Source organism: Hirundo rustica, chromosome Z (assembly GCF_015227805.2).
Source record: "Hirundo rustica isolate bHirRus1 chromosome Z, bHirRus1.pri.v3, whole genome shotgun sequence".
NCBI classification, from domain to species: Eukaryota; Metazoa; Chordata; class Aves; order Passeriformes; family Hirundinidae; genus Hirundo; species Hirundo rustica.
In genome coordinates, this window is record NC_053488.1 from 18,188,121 (window position 1) to 18,208,925 (window position 20,805).

The following is a 20,805-nucleotide window of genomic DNA, read 5'->3' on the forward strand; positions in this document are numbered from 1 at the left end:
CTAATTTTGGGCTTTGTTTGTGTTTGCATTTTCAGGAAGACAGCGATGACATTCTTTTAAAAATGGAGAAAGAAGTCCGCCAGAAAGTGTCAGGAGTTCTTCAGAGAATTATCTTGCTCTTCCGGGCTGCTCATTGTTCTTGCTCTGCAGCACAGTGGTATATTACACAACTGAAGTGGGCTAGAAAAGTTATGCAGAAAGTAAACATTTAACTTTATATTTTTAACTTGTTTATCAGTTGTAAATATTACTGATGAGTTTGTAGTTGCAGAAGCATTCAGTCTCACCTTGGTTTTTATGTCATGTTTTTACATGTCATCTAGTTTTACATGTCATGTTCATTTTTTTAGGAAACTAGATCTTGAAGATACAGGGTATCTAATTCATAAAGTGTTTCCTTTTGGGTGTTTTTCTATATCTACTTGGTAACATACAAATTCATTTATTTTCCATTGAAAGAAAAAAAGCAGATTTTAATTGGGAGTTATTGCTGTTAGCTGGAAATAATCTCCAAATCACTTAGCGCTGAATAAGTAACAGAGAAGGTAATGCTCACTTAAGGTAAAGGGATCATCTTAGCAGACAGAACTTGTAAGACCTCATTTTACTTTTGTGCAATTTTTTTGCACAGAAGCAAGTTTAGAATAAATTAATTAAACATTTCTGTGTAAATTCAGTCTTAGGTTGTTGTAACATAGCTACTTAAAGAAGGTTGAGCTGATACAGAAGGGAGTGTATGTGGCTCTCCCTTCCTACAACTGCCCGGCACCGGCATTAATGCAGTGACAGAGACCAGGAACTGGTCTGACTGAAAAGTATTTACTTCTGTTTGCATGGTCACATGCCTAATGTTGGTACGGGGAGCTGGTCAGACATACCAACTGAAACGAGGCAAAGCTGGTCAGCCTTCGTGACAGCAACCTGCTGAATTAGTTTAGGTTTTTTGGTTTGGTTTTTTTTTTTTTTGATTATTGTGATCTTAGTTCTTCTTACACTTTGTGTTAGTCTTGTATGGTAATCATGGTAATCATGAGTGCCATTCAAACAAAGACGTTTTTTGTGCCATAGCTCATATTAAACATATTCCTTCAAAGGAATTTTCAGAATAGTGATTTGAAGAAAATGGAAAACAGGCTTCAAAGGAGTTTTACTGATCTTGGCAGTATTCTAATAACCAAAAGGCTGTCCATTTAATAGAGATACATGTAAAATGTTAACTTTTTTATATCTGTTTTGGTTGGGGTTTTACCTATTTTTATAGATTCGAATGAAAGGTTCTCTTCCTTTGCTGAGTCCCTTCCCAGAGACTTTGCTTCGTTATTGCAATTTCTGCACTGTTCTCTATGGATCTACATCTTCTGGAGACCATCAGTTTGATGACATTACCTGTAAAATTTTAGGTCTGTATGCAGTAACATAAAATAATGTAGACCTGGAAAAAAGAACACCAGTGAAAATTCACAGGAGGCAAATTAACTCTTATTAGCTTGAAATAGTATATTGCAATGCATGAGGAACACATTTCATTTTCAGTTTTTGTGTTAGTTATCAAAACTCTTATTCTAAAATGTGTTGTTCTGGTTTGGGGATGGGGGTCATGTTACAGACCTGACAGGTGTGAAAGAACACGAACACTTAAGTGGGATAAGGAGCTCTAGCTCCAGAGCAATACTGAAAAATCTCAGGGTGTTCTGTTTAATTTCTTTAAATAGAGTTTCACCATATTGCATGTTTGTATTGTAGGGTGGTTCAGAGAGTTCTGTGCGTTATGTTGGATGTTTCATGTTCGTGAAAAATTATCTGACAACTGTAGGCGGTACCAAACTGCAAGGGAAAATATTAACAATATCAAGGTAATTGCATACTAATATAATAGAGATGCATCTTTATGTAGCTATGAGAAGAATTCTAAAGGTCTGCACTATATTTCTGTGAGAACTTCTATTTGCTTAAGAGAACAAAATGAGCACAGTGCTTGCCATGTAAATTATGTATTTGATGCACAGTGTGCTGTGCATGTGATCTCCACTTTCCTGACAGTATTTCTGTTAGGCTTTTGCTTGGTGTTTGAGTCAGAAGAGCTGCCAGGAGAGCAATAGCTTCCATACTTGACCTAAGAATTTACTTTCTGGTTTGTTTTCTTTCCCCATTAGGTCAAGATATTTTGAGAATTTCTTGAATAATATATACCTAAATACACCAAAAATGAGGTACATCGTGTGTTAAGAGTGTCAGAAAGAGTAATAAAAAAATTAAAATTTTGTCACGTTTTCTCTACTTACACCTCCATCAATTGATGTCAGAGGTCCAGGAAGAAAAAAAAAAGAAACTACTAGCATATTTGTCATGTATTCTGTAAGAAGTCCAAGATTTCTTCACCAGAAAAAACAAGTTTCAGATAAACAGGATGGCTCTGTTTCAAATGGTAGAATGTTCTGATTTTTTCTGTACTTTGTGTGACAGTGACAAATGAGATAGAAAATACTGTTCAAAATAAACCGATCCATCTTAAAAGCCTCTTGCAAAGGTTAATTATTTTGCTCACAAGAAAGAATTTATGATCACCTGAAGTCAATGTAGATTTATTTCACAGTTTAGGCAAATCCTCAAGTTTTAATTGTGACTGCAAACAAACTCTTCAGCAAAGTGCTAATGGAATTATTTCCTAATCTGGTTTTAAAAAGCCCTTTCTTTTCTCTATCTCTTTTGAGATACATTTATATAATGTACATTTTTAATGTACATTATGATCTGTTACAATGTTGATCCGTATCCTGCCCTCATACACTACTCTGCTTGGCAGATCAGGTAGAGTTTATTTTCTGTGGGCTAGGAAAGAAGCAGAACTATTTGCAGTGTTTGAATAATTTTGCTGAAGTATATTGTTCATACAATAATGTTTCTGGTGGTTTTTTTTAGGATTCAGATGGATATGATGCCTACACAGTTGAGCATTGTCTGAATGCAGTAGAGTGGGCTTGTCGAATGCTTCCTTTCTGCAGATTCATGAATGTTGAAGAATTAGTTCAAGATGTAATTTTGAGTCTGCTTGGGGAGTTGCCACCAGTAAAAAAGGTAAAAGACCTTAAAACTAGAATAAAAGCAATAGAGATTATCACAAATATTTCTTCTCCTCGGAAAACCTACTTGTTAGATTTTTTCATGGTGTAAGTTCTGTCTGAAAAGACACCTACTTGAATGATAGCTGCTGGAAAAGATGCTTTTTTCTTTGTGTAGGTGGCAGAGATTTTTGTAAAAGCATTTCCTAATCCTGAAGATATAAGAGTTTCATTAAGAGATAAATATCATGGACTTCAGCAGCGACTCAGACAGAGTACTGTTAAAGGTACTGTTCCTCATTCTTCAGGAAGTTTTAAACATGATTTGTTTTTTATCCTAGTTATCAGCTTGTGACAATACTTTCTTTCATACCCCATGCAAAACAGTTATTGTAGTTTTCAGTTGGACAATTTTGAGTCTTGTGACAAATTTTGTGTTTTCTTTCTGATACGTCTATACCAGCCACAGAGTATCATGGCTTTAAAAATGTTGATATTTCTTCACTTTATCACAGTTTCTTGTTGAATTTGTAAATGGCTCTAATTTATGATTTTAATTGACATCTAATTCGTGTCTCAATTGGAGAGACTAACTTTAAATAGAAAATTAAGATTGAAAACTTGGTTTTCTTTCTTTCAGTAGGTCCTGAAAGCGAAGAAATGATGTCTGTTGTTATACAGGCTGCTGAAGAAGTGAGAAAGAAGGCCTTGAGACGTGTAGTAAAGAACATAGGCCCTATAGAAATTAATATTTGGGAGCCATTAGAAGAGGGAACATCAAATGATGAGGAGCACTGTTATGACAGATTCTCCCTAGGCACTAGTCTAAGCACAAGCACAATTACTGATGTTGGGAATCCTCAGGTACATAGTGATGCAGACACACTTTCTGATGCTTTGCTTAATGAAGGAACAACACCTGAAACACTTTCATTCCCAAGGTATGAAAAAATTGCAGCAGAAAGCTTTTGATTTAAATTAGGGCAGGAAAAAAAATGAAAAAAAGAGAGTTGTCTCCTGCTGATCAATCTCTTCACCAAACAGGTTAATTGTCACTCTAGGTGATTTATCAAGTGAAGAATTACAGACTTTCCAAGTCTTAGAACTGCCAGTGTTACATCAGTTAGTATGTGACTAATATATTATTGGAAGTGTAAGTTACTATCAGCTATGTCTGCGTTCATATGTGTTACTGCCTTGTTTCTGCCTATAGATTTTGAATTTGATTAATTTGCCACCTATACTACTTCGTACTAATGTAAATTGGGGGTTGTTGGCTATTTTTAACTTCACTGGAAGATCAGGAATTAATGTTGTGTGTAATTCTTCTTAAAATGGATTTGGATATTAATGGTTCTTATATTTATTGTCTTACAGGGAAAATGAACTCCAACGACAAAAGGAAATAGATAGCAAAAATACTACACACAAGATAGAAGCTCCTAACTGTAAAACAAAACATAAAGACAAAGTGTGTAAGAGAGACACGTCTAATCAATGTAATTTGCCTGTAGTTGGTGCATGGGAATTTGAACGTGATGACGATGAATATGTTAGATTTTTAGAACTCTTTTTGAGTTATGTTCTTGAGAGAGACCTGATAAAGTACAGTGACCTTGGAATTCCATTTCTCACTAGCTTTTCTGGGCTGCTTCAAGAGCATGAATTGAACTCTCTCTTTTTTGATGTTCACACAACACTAAAACGGCGACAAAACAAAACTAGGAGTCAAAGTGTGTTTAGAGCGGGGTCTTGCTATACTATCACCCTGGCGTCTTGTGATCCTGAAAAAGGGTCTGCCTGTAATGAAAACAAAAATATTTTGGAAAACCCAACAATTGTACAGTCTGTTGGACAGACCACAAAAACTTCTGTGTGTAACCTAACAAAAGGACATAAAGAAGGCTTATTTGGTTTAAAATACAAGGCAATATATAGAGCTCAGACTGACAGTCAAGGAGTCACTGTTGCACAAACAAGCCAGACCTTTCCTAACCGTACTTCCTCTACCCTGCAAACTCAGGCAATTTCTAAATACATTTACAAAACTCTTGATGTAGTTGGTATTGTACCAGCAGAAGAACTGCCTATAGAATTGATGGGCAAGTTCAGCAATATTTCAAAATTGCTGGAGTGGATGATCAGATGGTCCGATAAAAGACTGCTCTGTGGTTCCAATAAACGAGGTTCCTTAGAAGAGACTCTCCCAATGGTACATTTGAAAACATCATCAGCAGCTGTCCTTACATCTTTATGGTTGTTAGAACAGTTATACAGAGACAGATTTCAAACAAGGAGCATAAAATTTGAGGTAAGAAAAAGGATGAGACAAGTGTCAATGAAATGTGTGAGTTATGCCAGTGAAAAAAAAATCACATACATGTTTTACATCATATTTCTGTTTTCAGTAGAATGTGGAATATTAATTAATTACCTTCCTTTTAAGGGTTGCTAAGAAAAGGGAAAAATTCGAGAAATACTGAATTTCTGTCAGTAGAAATACTTGAGTTGGAGATGAAAGTTCTCTTTGGAAATTCAATATATAGGTCATTCATCCAGATAACACATTTTTTGCACAAATTCCTGTAAATTTGGCCACTGTGTCTAGTTTTAGACATCATCTTAGAAAAAACATACTGTTGGAGATAGAATAGGGCAAGGTATAAAGAACTCTCTTGCGAGAGTTTAAGTTTATTTGTCTTTGAGGACAGTGCGGATACAGTCTAGCTGCAGTATTTTAACTGGTTAAAGACCAGTGAAAAATGACTAGCACTGTTACAGAGATTTGGAGTGTATGTGTGGATATGAAGGAAGAGATTTGCCAGAAGAATCTGGTACGTGTTGCTTTAATTTATACTTTAGGGACAACTGGATCACTTAGCTTCTTTGAGTACATAGAGTCAGGGAATACATGAAAGGCTTTGAGGAGAAAAGGTTGTGGGACTTCATTTGAGAAGGCTTTTCTCCAATTTTAAAAGAGGTTTTTTTTCTTACTTTTGGTTTGTATTTTTTGGGGTGACAAGTATTTTATTTACAACTAAATTTTGTGCATGCATCTTACCACAAGTTTACGTATGTCTTTTTGCCTTTCATACTGTTTTCAGTGGTAATTTGAGAGTTCTATATTGTCTGGATAAGGCCAAATCTTACTGTATATATTTGTCTTGATTATATTGTCATATTGACAATTCTTTGATAATTCACACTCAGTTGGCACTGACAAATCTTTCTTTATATTTCCTTTGGATAATTCAAAGGACCATTGCTTTACTTAATGCAAAAAGGGGAGAAACTCATGTTTCACAAGCAGCTATAAATGGAGGATTTCTTGGCTCTATGATAAAGAAAATTATATGAATTAAGCATAATCATTCTATATGAAAGCATTGTGGAGTTTTTTTTAAAGTAACTGGTATAATTCTTTTTTAACTAGTGAATTTTGATTATCAATATTTTTATTAATAGCATCCAGAAGATCAGTATCTGAAAGAAATTGCATCTGTATCAGAAGCCCAGTCTAAAACAGTGGAAGAAAGCAGTATGGATGAAGGCTCTTCCACAGTGGCCAATTCCCCTCTGGATGTCCAGATCATACAAGTTTATGATGATCTTTGTGGTGATTTGGGGTAATTTTTTTTTTTTTTTCCCTTAACCTAAGAACTCTAGTTGGTGTAATTCCTCTACTGAGCAGCATGAAGAAATCTACTGTTATTATGTGTTATATACATGTTTAATTCTGTGCAAAAAGTCAAACTTGGGCATATTGGTTACAGCTGTATGAAGCAAATTAAATATTCTCTATCAGCACATGTACATTAGGTAGAAAATAGTGTAGCAGTTGCATATTAAATGAATTTTACATGGTCATTTATAAGCTTAGTGATATGGAAATAGAATCTAGATTTCCAATATAACGGGTGTCATGGTTTTCTCAAAGAATTCAGATAACTTCCTCTCTCTTCATTGTAATTTTCTTTGATTTGAGATGAGTGGTCCAGAATGTTAGTTTATTTCCCCCTGGATCTGTAATCTAGCTTTGTTCATATGTGTGCATGTCAGAAAAATAGATGTAAAAAGCAGTAAATATTTTATTTGTTAATATCTTGCACTCTCCTGAAGATAAAGAATCCTTAACCTAAATTCTTCCGTGGCATTTCATCTTATGTTGCAACAAAGAAAAAAATAGATCTCTAGTATTAGAATATTTAAGAGAGAGTGAGTTATATAGATCTCTAGTATTCTGAAAAAAGCCTCTAGTATTTTGAGACCTGACTGTACATCTTGTCTGACAATTTTCTATTTTTTTAATAAACAAAGTTTCTGTGAGGGAGGTAAATGTAGCCTTAACCAGATGATTTTGAAGGCATGGCACAGTTCGTCTGGAAGCAGCCTATCTGAAAGAATTTACCATATTAATGACACTAAAATATCACAGTTATGTGAAAAAAATTAGGCTTTGTTTAAGTCGTAGTCAGAGAGAAAACCTAAATGAACTTTGATTATCTCATAAGAGTGTTTATTTTACAGTTAAACACTAGCCTGCAGTCTGAAAGGAATAGCATACTTGAAGTGAACCAGATACGTTGTTAATTACATTTTCTAATCCCTATTAGCAGAATGTCTGCAAAGTCAAAATATTTTTATAAGAAGGAAATTAATCATGGAAATAGTTCTGTGCCTCATATAACTGAAGACCTGAATGAAGTGGGACCATTTGTTCAGCAGGAGTTGGCTGTAACAACAGAACAAGGTTTATTTTAATGATATATCCTTTTACTGTGGTGTGACATATAAAGTAGTAGGTGTTTGCATGAATACGATTTTATGTCCCTCTGTTTATTTAACCAAAAATTGTGAATGTCTTCATTGTTCTGTTGGAATTATTTTATCCAGTTTGTATTATAACTGAATTATGTAAAATTGTTTTATCAAGACTTTCTGATTGCTTTTTCACTGTGCCACTTTTTTCTATAAAGATAGAACAATGTATGTTAACATACATTGTTCTGTTCTCTCATATGCTTTCATTCTGGAAATAGTCACACAACTGTGCAAAACTGTTCACAAATTTTAAGAGCTTATTATGCATAAATTATCATATTCATACTGTTTACATAAACTGGGGATTTTTTATGTCTCTCCTTGGGTGCATGCATCAACACTAGTAAGAACACAAATTTTGAATTTGCTGAAACCAGACCGAACACTTCGCTCTGCATTGGTGGAAAAAGTGGACTAATGTGTCCTGCTGTCAGAAATCATGTAACAGTACTATAATCTGTGCAGTTTTCTAATTTAGAGTAATTGTGTTTATTTTGTAGACGTCTTTGAGGAGCCATATGAAACTTCAAGGAGCTCCAGTATTTCTGTCAAGATCAGACCTGTAGAACACCAAAGAGAACAGGCAAGTTACCATGGAATCATCAGAGATCATATAAGCATTTGGTTTTGGAAGGGACCTTAAAGATCATCTCATTCCAAACCCCATCCTGTGGACAGAGATAGATCAGATTATCCAGGGCCCCGTCCAACTTGATCTTGAATGCTTTCATGGATGGGACATCCACAGCTTCTCTGTGTAACCTGTTCCAGTGCCTCTTCTTCTCAAAGTAAAGAATTACTCCCTAAAAATCTAGTCTAAGACCACCCCTTTTCAGTCTGAAGTAATTCTTCCCTCTCCTGTTACTATGTGCTCTTGTAAAAGGTCCATCTCCATCTTTCCTGTAGACTCCTTTAGGTACTGAAAGACTGCTCTGAGGTCTCCCTAGAGCTTTCTCCTCTTTATGCTGAACAACCCCAACTCCGTCAGCCTTTCCTCATGGGGAGAGGTACTCCAGGCCGCTGAACACCCTTTGTTCTGGACTTGTTTTATCAGGTATTGTCCTTCTTATACTGGGGGACACAGAGCTGAACACAGTGGTCCAGTGAGTCTTCTGAGGACAGAATAGAGGGGAGAATTGCCTTCCAAAATATGCTAGCCATGGTGCTTTGGACACAGCCCAGGATATGTTTGGCTTGGACAACCTGTCAGTATTCCTCACCCTGTCTTTGTTTCAACCCTCTGTAGGCTTCATTTTTGTGTTTGACTTTGTCCGGGAACTCCTTGTTCATCCATTCAAGCCTCCTGACATTTTTCCTAACTTCCTCTTTGTTGGGATGCATCCCTCCTGAGGCTGGAGGAGGTGATTCTTTATGGAGGTGAATATTAACTAGATTGTGCCCCTCTTCCTTCTAGGGTGCTATCCCATGGGACTCTACCAATCAGATCCCTGAAGAGGCCAAAGTCTACTCTCCTGAAGTGAAGGTCAGTGAGCTTTCTGTGTGCCCTCCTTACTGCCCTGACGAACTCAAACTCCACCATTTTCTTGGTTGCTGCAGCTAAGGCTGCCCTTGAGCTTTGCATTCCCATAGTCCTCCTTGTTGGTCAGAATGAGGTCCACCATAGTACCTCTCCTTGCTGTCTGTTCTGTTACATGTGGAAGGTAGTTATTGTCAATAACTTCCAGAACTTCCAGGATTGCCTGTGCCCTGCTGTGTTGCCCCTCCAACAGATACTGGGATGGTTGAAATTCCCTGTGTGGACCAGGGCTTGCAAACACAAAATTGTTCCTATCTGCATATAGAGGACCTCATCTGCTTTGTCTTCCTAGTTGGGCAGCCTTTTATTAGGCCCCCACTGTAATGTCCCTGTACCTGCCCTCCCTGTAAACCTGAGCCATGAATTCTTGGTTAAGTCCTCATCCGTTCCCAGGCAAAGCTTCATGCACTCCAGCTAGTTACTGACAGACTCAGTCTGTCACTCCTCATCTCCCCTGCCTGTGCTTCCTAAAGAGCCTGCGTCCATCCATGCCAACACTCCAATCATCAGAGCCATCATACCACCTGTCTGCAATGCCAGTAAGATCACACATGGCAGATGTATGTCTCCAACTCTTTTTTTATTTCCCATGCTTTATATGCTTGCATCAAGGCCCCCGGTGAAGCTGAGTTACTGGCGGGAGTTATTTTAATTCCTTTGTGTAGCTCTTCAGCTGCTCTGCTGACATGCAGTTCCTGCTGACATGCAGAAAAAGGCATCTTTTTCTGACCCTGGCAAAAAATGGCTCCTCCCGTGGCAACTTTAGTTTAAAGCCCTCTTTCCCCTTGCTGAGACTACGACCAAAGGTGCTCTTCCCCTTCTCTGATGGATGAACCCCATCAGCCTTCAGCAGACCAGGTTCTCAAAGCAAGTCCCCATAGCTGAAGAAGCCATACCCCTGGTTTGAATCTGGTGAATCAATCATTTGTTGATTCACCGGATTCAGACACTTTCAAACCTCTTCCTTTTGACTGTGCACTCCAGAGCCCTCACTGCCACTCCCTTCTCAACCTGCTCATGGATGTGTCACTGGCACCCACGTGAAACAACCGTAGTGGGTAATAGTGGGCTGTACAGGGCTTGGTTGTCTCTCGGAGACATCCCTGACAGGAGCCACAGGGAAGCAGCACCTCTCCAGAGAGTGTGTCAGGTTGGCAAATGGATGCCTTGTTGCCTCTCAGAAGAGAGTTGCCTCCTGCTACCACCCATCAACCTTACTTAGTTGAGCTGGTTGTAACACAGGGAACAGGTCTGGCTGCCTTACTCAGCTCCAGCATTTTTCCTGACGTGACAGGATCCTACATGGGATTGTTATGAATACTGTTTTCAAAGTATCCTGAATTCATCAATATATTTGTGAACTTGAGGGGTAAATAATTTAGGGTTGGTGAATCTTCTTCGTTGATTAATAATAAAACAATTAAAAGGTAGTAAAGTGAGATCTACTCTGAACCCTTTTGAAAATGTATGTGCTTTCATATATGTATATATAGTAGATGTAATGATATACATAAAATTGAGCTGATTTTTCAAAAATTTAAATATATCAAGATCTTTATTTTGCTTCTCTCTGCTTCTCTCAGTCTGGATTTATAAATGAGACTTCTTTTTTCATGAATAATTTTTGGTCATAGGTATCTTTTCCTTGAAAGTGGCTAAGGGCAGGGCTATTATGCTATGTTTTGTGGTCTTCAGTTTTTTTGATACATTTTACTGTAGTGAATCTATGGCATGTGTAAAATCCTACATTTGTTTCATTTTCTTAGTTTGTAGATAGTTTGTGAATAATGGGATTGTTTCTACATTTTCATCTTTACCTAGGGGGTGGGTGTGAGATTAGCAGAATATATATCCAGGGTACTACATGAATATGAACTTGGGACTAAAATCTCATAGTAATGAGATTGTTGTAAGAAAAAGAAAGATGCTCAGGTGAATTGTTACATCTCTTTGTTGCTGATCTGTAACTGTCTTCTGATAAGTATGTAACTTTGATTTTTAGTCAGATTTTTTTAATTGGATGATTAATCAAAAATACATTTGCCATAGGCTAAAAAACTTGTATTTTATTGAAGCAGGAGGGACAGAAAAATTTGCGAGTTCAGATACATCTTTTTATATTCAACAGGTTGCCATTTCAGCAGTAGATAGTGCTCAAGAAGGTCAAAATGTGGAAGAAACAAAGGAAGAAAAGGCTGAACAGAATATGTAAGGGACTTGTTGTGGTTTTTTTTTTTAATTCCTCTTTTACCTTTGCTTAAAAATCTAAAGTAGTTTTGTTAATGATTGTATCCAGTTCTTGCTCTTGCTTGTAGCAACAAAGCCATAGTTTCAAACCGTTTCAGTCATCTCCTATTTCATGTAGAGGTATTTCACATAAATGAAGGCCTGAGTCATTATTTTAAAACAAGCGTGGTTTGTGGAAAGGTATATTTTGTCTAGGAGAAACAATAACTGGAAAAATGGAAAATCTTATTACAATAGCGTATAAATAAATGTCCCTATGTATACATAATGTTTGTGAAAGACTTTAAAATTACTTTTAGAAAGACTTGAAATCCTCTACTTTTTAAAATCACATATTTTTGTTTGAACTGAGTGTAAGATGCGCCTCGAGAATTTATTATGGCATTGTTTTTTCTTTTCTAGAGATGCAGATTATAGTGATAGTATAACATTACTATTAGTTAAATTAACACAGTATTAGTTAAATATAACACAGTATTAGTTAAATTGGATTTTCTCTTCCTTTGTCTACCAGAATCTACCTCTTTTTTTTGCCTGCTATTTGTCATGAGTAGCCAGAACTTTTTCAGTGCTTTTGTTTGAGTCAGTTTCTGATTGCTAGGGGAGACAAAACATGAATGTCAATATTTGCCAGCTCAGATTGCAGTGTAATGCAGTAATTGAAGCAATGCAGATCAGTACAGCTTTTGTCAGGTGGCTTTCAGGTATTTTATCTCATACGAATTAAAATACTTTTTCAGGAGGATATGTGTATATTTGTACACATACAAGTATATAAAATGAAAACAGCATAACAAATTATTATATTATTTTCAATACTAATTTTTCTCTCTTTATAGTATGACTGAGTTTCTTACTAGCACTATTTCCCACCCATTCTCTTTAAAACAAGATGCAGAAGTTCTTAGGTCAGGTAAACCCATACTGTTTCACGTAATGAGATGAAATTTGCAGTTTGAAGTAATGTGATGTGTAGATTTGACTGCAAAATAATTGCAGGTATAGTGTAATTTGCGCTATAATCCTTGTGGATCATATACTCTCCTCTGTTGTTTGGAATATCGCATGAATCAAATGTTAATTCACAGCTACCAGATTTCAAGAGGCATGACAGTTTTGTTTTCTGGTCTGGGCAGATTTTGTTATATAATATTACTATAGAAGATACTTGGTTATATAGAACACCTGAACAATAATATTTTAAACTTATAATTAATTAAAATTATTAAAATGTGTCTATTGTATGGTAACTGATAGATTTACATAAATATATACAAAATAGAGAGAATGTTGGAATTGGGAAAAGGAGTCAGGAGTCAATCTCAGGCTTTCAGTTCTAGAACAGTCCTCTGTGAGGCTTTTTTCAGTTTAGAGGAAGATTTGAACTATGCATTCTTTTGGGTTCCATTTTCATGTCTCTTTAATCCCTTTTCATTCATGAGCTTCTCATGCAAATTATTTTCAAAAAAAATTTTTTTTGTCCAACTTCTGGCATCGCTTGCACATTCTGATTGCCTTCCAAAAGATTTCATATGCCCCTTCACACCTATTACATATCTAAAACTGTTACTCGTTAGCCGTTCCCTTATGCCTCTGTTTGTTCACATGCTTAGAGGCCATCCTGTACAACTTGGAAAAGTCCTCCAAGGGTTGCCTATATCCATAGCAATGTCAGCATTTTTCTTAAACAGAGAAATGTCTTTTGAGTCAATTTCTGTTGGTGTAAGTAAAGTCCTTCAGTTTCTTTGTAGCTGAATGTAAATCCTAGCCCTCTCTTCTTCATGTACTTAATATTCTTTACGTACTGAAAGATCTTGTTATCACTGTGGGAAAATGCAATGTATTGTACATGCTACTTTAATTTCAAATTATTTTCTTTAATCTGAAATTTTGTAACTTTTTAACCCCAAATATCTGAAAGACCGTTACTTTAAGTCAAAGTGCATGTACCTTTTGCCTTATTTCAACTAAGAATTCCCTCTTCATTTTCCATCAGCTGTTCGACTTTATGACTAACCAGGCCTTTTTTCTTTTTTGTTAAATCAGTTTTCTACCTGCACCTCTAGTGAAAATAATATTTTAGATACACTTGTGGCTACAAAATCAGATAAAACATACTTCTTTACTATTGTTTTTCATTCAGTATTTTAAGAAATGATAGGAAATATGTCCTACATGCTTTCTGGTCAAGACTGTGCGCTTTTAATTATTAAGTTGTTCCTACAAATTAATAATATTTTTAAAATATACAGGTATCTTTAAAATTTTTGTGGATTGATTTAAGATGACATTTTATATGTGTTTTGAACTCTGAATGTTTTTTCATAATTTGTTTATTTCTTTCTTAAGTAGTGCAGACATTTCTGTAAGCAGATCTCAGCCTTCTCAGACTACTGTGTCAACTATGCCAAGTCTTGCCTCCCATACTTCTTCTTGTGCAAAGAAGCAAGAAGTCAAGGAAGAAGTCCCTAGAGAAGAGAAACCAAACACATCAGAAACTGTCAGGCAGATACTGCAAGATGAAATGTTTAAATTAGTTCAGGTGAGAGCATCTAATTATTTTAAGTAGTTTTCGTGGTACCAACTGTGTTGTTTAAAAAATGGAATTAATTACTGTTTTAAAGATCTTCTGTGTGTGGTTGTTCTTGATTTAACCATCATGTTAACCGCTGTTCCATCAGTTCTATGTTAACCACTATGAAACTTATTTTAGACTTAATTCTTTCTTTTAATTCAAGAAAATAAGTGAAAAAATAATAGATATTTGAGTGTGTTTTAGCTCACATAAGACAATGTCCTTTAATAGTTCACATTTGGAAAAAATCTGATGCTGTAATAACTTCTCAGCTGTACTAGAATTTAAGTGATGGTAGTACGTTGAGCCAATTCTAAGTGACCTTACATTTGTTGACACTTCACAAAAAAGAGAAGACATTTGTCTTGCTTTAGTATAACCTGTCTGTGGCAGGTATTTATTGTATTTTACAAGAAAGTCCAGTACAGTGAACAATCATACAAATTAATCATTATTGAATTGTCCCATTATTGGGTTGTTGTTTTGTCACCTGATGGGGAACAGCTGTAAGATAGGTTAGACATTTTTGCTAAGATTTCTGTTAAAGTTATTGGCATTGTTAACTTTGTTCGTGTGTGTATTTAGCTGCAGCAGATCAACTTCATGAGTCTAATGCAAATAGTGCAGTCGTCCTTTACCAATGTGCCAAATGTGCAACAAATGTTACAGCAGCATCAATCGGTTCACCTGGCAGGGATCCAACCTGCACCCACTGCTCAAAGCAATGCTTCTCCAAAAACACAAGTGCCCACTCAAGAAGAAAAAGGAAAAACTGGTCAAGAGAGCTCTGTTTTTCAGCCATGGGAGAGTCTAGAAGATGAAAGCAACAATGACCAAATAAAAGTAGGTATATCAAAGCGTGGTTTAGGAGGACTGTTCAGTATATCTGATGTGCTGTCTATCCTGTTGAGTTAGGAAAAGTGTTCATAGTGATTGATGTAGATAGAACTACTTTTGTGCATATTTAGTGCATGGTTGATACATAAATGGTGGCTTGTTTGATTTTCTCATTTAGAATCATCTGGATATGAGTGCGTCTTTGACATTATTTGAAAGCAACAGCAAGGAAACAGGATTAATGCCACCATCCCAAGATTTGCATTCTTCAGTGCCTACTAAACCACTTCATCTTCTAGCTCCTTCCTCAGGCATCCAGAAAAAAATGAAGCTTATCCCTGTTGAAAAAAAAATTAGTTATTCAAATGGATTTCCTTTGCTTAAGTTTCAATCAAATTACCATGTCAAACCAGCATTTCTGCATCCAACAGAAATGTCATCAGCATTTGCCAGACCACCAGCAGTACCACGAATAGCTTGGAGTTCATCAGATTCCTTACGGAACCACCAGTCATCATACCCACCAAGAAAGAGCAAAGCGGAAGAGGATTTCCACCGAAGTAGATACAACCATGAGATTCCAGGAGAAATGCATAAGGAAAAGGAGAGATGGGCAGAAGCAGTGCATGAGGGACCTCTCAAACATCTGAATTCAGATCAATGTGAAGGACAGCAAGAAGATTTACCTCAGCCTCAGTTCCCTGCAAATGTCAATGTGTTCAGAGCACCGACCACTCAGAACCTGGCTGGTATTCCACTGCTGCACTTGCAACTTGACCCAGTACCTGGAGTTCCACCAGCTGTAAAGCAGCCAATCACTACTACTTTAATACCTGTTAAACCTGCAACAAAGGATGCTGACTCCAGAGAAACACTACAACATGCAGGAATATCACTACTTCAGATTAATTTACCTCAGAAAAAAAAGGTGCTGGATTTTAATAATAACATTTTTCTAAGTTCTAGTGTTTTGTCAGTTTCATGGTTTCTTACTCATCACAAGTAAGTTCATGTTTACAACCTGTGGAATTTGGGATTGTTTGGCACAGGTACCAGGAAGATCTAGAGCTAAGGGTACCTGCTTATTGACGTGTCAATATGAGGTAGACTGCAAGCCTACCTCATATTGACATTTGATTGATTCTACATTCCATAGTCCATCAACATTCAGCCCACTGGTAATGAGTGTAAAGAATTTACCATCTAAAATACTAGACAAGATTTGTATGGTTAAAAAATAGGCTTTTTTTCCCAGAAATTATAATAGAATTATTTACAGAAATAGGATGTGGTGAAAAATCACACAGGGCAGAAGTGGAATGGTAAAAAACTTGGTAAGAAAATCTTACGGACGCTGAATACTGGATGTTTTGAAAAGTGTTATTTCTTATAGACTTACATGCTTGCATATCCCAGTTGAGAAGAATGGAAATGCTTTTCCTTTAAAGGTGCTTCTTCAGTCCTTGTCTGCACTGGATGGTTCCTAACTTCACGCTGAACTACATGAATAAGAAATGCAAATATTAGTGAAATATATTCTGTGGAGAAAATTAATATGCTCTGTGGAGAAAATGCATACATTTTAATTAATTTTCAGAAAACAGTTTACACGTGTACAGATTGGCAGAGGTTCTGGTCTGATGCTATTAATATTCCACTTCCATATTCTTTACCAAATGCTACAATAGTTTTGGTTTTGTAACTGAAATCCAAACTGGACTTAATTTTTTCATCCAATATGACTGAGGTTCCCCTCCCTATTTTATGTCTTCTTTATCTCTCTCTGAACCCTCTTAGGCACCAAAACTCATCCCACTTCAAGATCTCATTGCATTTGAGCAACGCCACAAGCATTATTCTGTGCCCAGTACTTCCTTTGGACAAGACCAAACCAAACATATCCAGCTACTAAGAACTGATGTTGAACCATTTGAACTTAGAGATGTGCGGAACACTAGAAAAAGGCAAGCCAGATTTTTAAAGTGGTACTTCATTTTGACAGACTACATAGTAACCTGTACCTTCTAGCTTTGACATCAGAGAGAGTGTATACTCTCAGCAGAGAATAAAATACTGTGTTAGTAAAGACACAGCAGAAGTGTATCATTAGGGTGTGAGGAGTTCTTGCTCTTAGGAGATTAATAGGAAGAAGATTCAAGAGGAAATGTTTTTCCTTCCACTGTTTTAAAGTCTTGTTGTCTTCTGACTGTTTGCTCTGCACTCTTTATGAAATGCTTCATTCCTTACACAGTGAATTTTAGTAGACTGCTGTCTGGGCTGCACATTGCCACTGCTGTCATCTTCAAGGAGGAAAGGATTGTATGCCCTTTCAGCATGATTAAATATGTAGGCTGTTTTTAATACAAACAGTGATGAACAAAATTCCTGCTGAAGCTGGATTGGTTTTTTATTGCTAAGTACGTTATTTATAACTTAGAAAATTTGATCTGTTTGATGTTAATTGATTGCACAAACAGTTAAAACAGTTTGTTTAAGCTGCTTTGTTCATTTCTCATAGAATGCTGATAAAGTGTTCCAGGATAGAATATTTGGTTTCTTTAAGTTATGATGCTTTTTAATTCTGTCATTTTGGAGTGGAGGCTGAAGAGGAGTTTTTCACTCTTAAAGTGAAAATTTGCTACACAAATAACTGCAGATAGGGTTTAGAATACATTTTAATAGTATCTGTAGAAGTGCTTAAAACTAACTGCTGTCATATAATCTACTTGTCACATATTAAAGAAGAAGCTACAGTTGCTGTGTCATCTACTTGTCACCTAGTAATTAGAAAACTGCTATGTTACTGAAGTTTGCTTCTTACAGGTTCCTTATAGGTGTTTGGTATAGTAATTATTAATTATACACAAGATATAGATGTGAAATGATACGTGGTTTGTAATATTTAATATAAATAGCTTATTAGGCAATTAATAGATTTTAGTGTGATTGCTGGTATTTTTGTGGGTTCCTGCAACATCTGTGTAGATTTCAAGCAGGCAGAAACTGTGGTTTGAACGGATCTGTATGCAGCAGCTGTTTATCTTTTCTAGTCTTTATTTCAGTGTTTATTTCTATAGCAATGTTACCTAGAAAACAACAATAAGTATTGTTATTATTTCAGAGCACTTCTTACTGTTTATCTGTAATTAATATGTTGACAGTAAAAAGAGGCGTAGTAAGAAACAACTGAAAGAGAAGGAGGTTGAGAAGAAACCAAGCGTGTCCTTCCGTCCAGACGACTCCATCATCAGTATTAGTGACACTGCAGTGGTTGCTGAATCAGAGACTGGGGTATAGAATTATGGTTTTTTCTTAGCCTTTTTCCATTCAAGTATTATCAGAAAAGAAGCAGAAAACTGTAAACCAAACAATAGTATACTTCTCTTCCAGGCTTTAGCCTAGAAACAGTATGCATATTTTTAATTCACATACTTGTGTTTTCTGAAAACAGGTGATTGATTTTTATAAAGGATTCCAAGGTTGCTAGTTTGGAACATGAACTTGTCTGTTTTGATAGGATATAAGTCTGTATGTACATTTATAGTAAATACATTTAAAAATGTTAAAAATGAAAAAATATATTTTTTTTTTCCTGTTAGTAACGATAGGACACGTGATCTAGGCATTTCTCTTTCCACGTGGGGCTGGATGGATGACAGTATAAGAGTAAGGATGCAGAGCATTGGAATCTCAATTCTGTCTCAGCCCAGACACTGAAAAAAGAAAGCCTTCATCAGACTGGGTTTTGATATCTTTATGGGGTTATCCTTGCAAGTACAAAATTTCAAGGTGGAACACTACAAATTTAATGCTGGATCACTACCCAGAGCTGTTTCTGGTCCATACCGTATTTCCTCTGAGACTCCACTCCAGCGTAGCAGCTGGAGAGCCTCAGCAGACCTGGAGATGTTAGCTGGGGTACAGCAGAGGTAGGATAGACTCAAAGAGGAATAAGGAATTTGTTACTGCAGATCACCCCAAGGTAAATAAGAGAATGTTTTATAGTCAGTAAAATTCCTCTACGTTGGAATCGATATGGGGAATTTAGAAAGGGATTGAGAAAAGTGAGTGACAATTATTCCTTTTTATTTCCCCCAAACTCATTACCCGTATGAGGTATATGGTATAGTTAACATCACCAAGAAAGCCTTTAATCTGCACTGCACCTGTTTTTAAAGATGGTTCTTTCTTTTTCTTATGTTAGGATCACAAACCAAAATCAACATCTGACATTCAAGATGGTTTTTTCATCTCTGTGGGCAAGTACAAGTCTTTTTAATGCTTTGAGTGCCCAAATAAAAAAGAAAATCAAGAAACATGAGTCTATTAGAAGTCACATTAAAATTCTACAATCATCAATGTCTTAAAAACTAGGATAATGTGGTCTGTGGGCAATAGAGCTTCTGGGATCTTTCCCCAGACCTTTCAGGATGTACAACAGGTGTCCAGAATTTTGGGGAGATACTAGTTTTTTAGGGAGTTGGTTTGGAGAGAGATGCAGGCAAATTTAAGATCTTGTATAAATTATCTGAATGTTCAGAATAGTTTTCTCAAAATTTTATTAGTATTTTAATTTTTCTTCAAAATGAATTATAGTCTGGTATTTATGTTTATAAACAGTAGAGTTAATGAAATTATAACAGTATGTCAAGTTAATTTAATTAGCTGTGGTTGACAGTGATTTTTGATTAATCAAAATAATTCAGTAAACATTTCAAATCCTAAAATTTTTTTTATTTTAAAAAGATATTATTCCAACATTATTTGCCTGCATATTCTAATTACACAAAATTAGGGCTCCTGTAAAAGAAACTCAATGCATTCAGTGTTTCTAGCTTGCAATATGAAGACTATGCTTCTGGAAAGTTTTTCTTCTTTATAGTATGTTAATTCAAGACAATAATTCAGTTCTGTCACAGGACACAATGTAATTAATTCTCTGAAATTTGTCCTTAAAGAAAGGCAAACTGTAGAAACAACAATAAGGAAATTAAGATCCTCCCTTCCTTTTAGAATGTAAAGCAGACTGTTCAGCATACTAAAATATTTAATTTAAAATCACATATCTAAACTGAATCTTGGTTTTAATTCAATGTAACATTGTAAGTGTCAGTTGTATATTCACATAAAGTTGGTAGCACAAACTTTTCTTGGAATCATTTATGAGGTATGCTTAGAGAAAAGTCAAAATTATCTCTCAGAAATACAAATAAGAAAATGTTGGAGCCCACAGCTGTAAGTTAGTATCATTGCTTTCAAAGATGTCTAATTTTTATATCATGCCTATTTTGTATTATCACATTTTAGATGCAATGGAGAAGGCAAGTACTACCTCAGCAGATCTACATTATTTGGCTTCTGTAGGGAAAAAACCAGCAGAAACTCAAGATGCAAGTACAAATACTAGCCCAGGTAAGTGCTGTCCAGGTGAACTACAGAAACCAACTGTTTCTGGTGTTGTTTCTTTATTAGTTGTGATATTTAGTCAGTTTTCGAAATGCAGTAGGCTTGTAAAGGGGAAGCAGTTTTTTGTGCTCTCATTTCTTATTTCAAAAGTAATTAAATGAGAAAATATTGGAATATACATTGTGAATCAGTCATTAAAATAATTGTAATTGAAAAATATTGCTTATGTAATTTCGTGAGAGTCTCCTCATGCTTTCTGTAAGTCAGTTCTCCTGTGACTTTTTCTGAAAGCTTGTTTTAACTTGACTTTTTTCTTAATGCAC

At 35.9% G+C, this 20,805-nt stretch overlaps 1 protein-coding gene across 8 annotated transcripts in view; it reads left to right on the forward strand.

The window, feature by feature from the left end:
• CPLANE1 (ciliogenesis and planar polarity effector complex subunit 1) overlaps positions 1-20,805 on the forward strand; it is a 56,710-nt gene that overhangs the window by 21,031 nt on the left and 14,874 nt on the right. For 4 of the 8 annotated variants that reach the window (XM_040090175.2, XM_058424102.1, XM_058424101.1 and 1 more), the window contains 19 exons: positions 36-200; positions 1,262-1,400; positions 1,744-1,853; positions 2,920-3,075; positions 3,238-3,346; positions 3,700-4,000; positions 4,437-5,370; positions 6,525-6,685; positions 7,673-7,809; positions 8,381-8,463; positions 9,295-9,363; positions 11,546-11,625; positions 14,014-14,206; positions 14,825-15,082; positions 15,255-16,004; positions 16,874-17,040; positions 18,238-18,367; positions 19,281-19,335; positions 20,384-20,488. In XM_040090175.2, coding sequence (XP_039946109.1) covers positions 36-200; positions 1,262-1,400; positions 1,744-1,853; positions 2,920-3,075; positions 3,238-3,346; positions 3,700-4,000; positions 4,437-5,370; positions 6,525-6,685; positions 7,673-7,809; positions 8,381-8,463; positions 9,295-9,363; positions 11,546-11,625; positions 14,014-14,206; positions 14,825-15,082; positions 15,255-16,004; positions 16,874-17,040; positions 18,238-18,367; positions 19,281-19,335; positions 20,384-20,488 — 4,102 coding nt within the window. The remainder of the gene's footprint in view (positions 1-35; positions 201-1,261; positions 1,401-1,743; positions 1,854-2,919; positions 3,076-3,237; positions 3,347-3,699; positions 4,001-4,436; positions 5,371-6,524; positions 6,686-7,672; positions 7,810-8,380; positions 8,464-9,294; positions 9,364-11,545; positions 11,626-14,013; positions 14,207-14,824; positions 15,083-15,254; positions 16,005-16,873; positions 17,041-18,237; positions 18,368-19,280; positions 19,336-20,383; positions 20,489-20,805) is intronic. The other 4 variants (XM_058424099.1, XM_058424097.1, XM_058424098.1 and 1 more) reach the window with 4 other exon arrangements.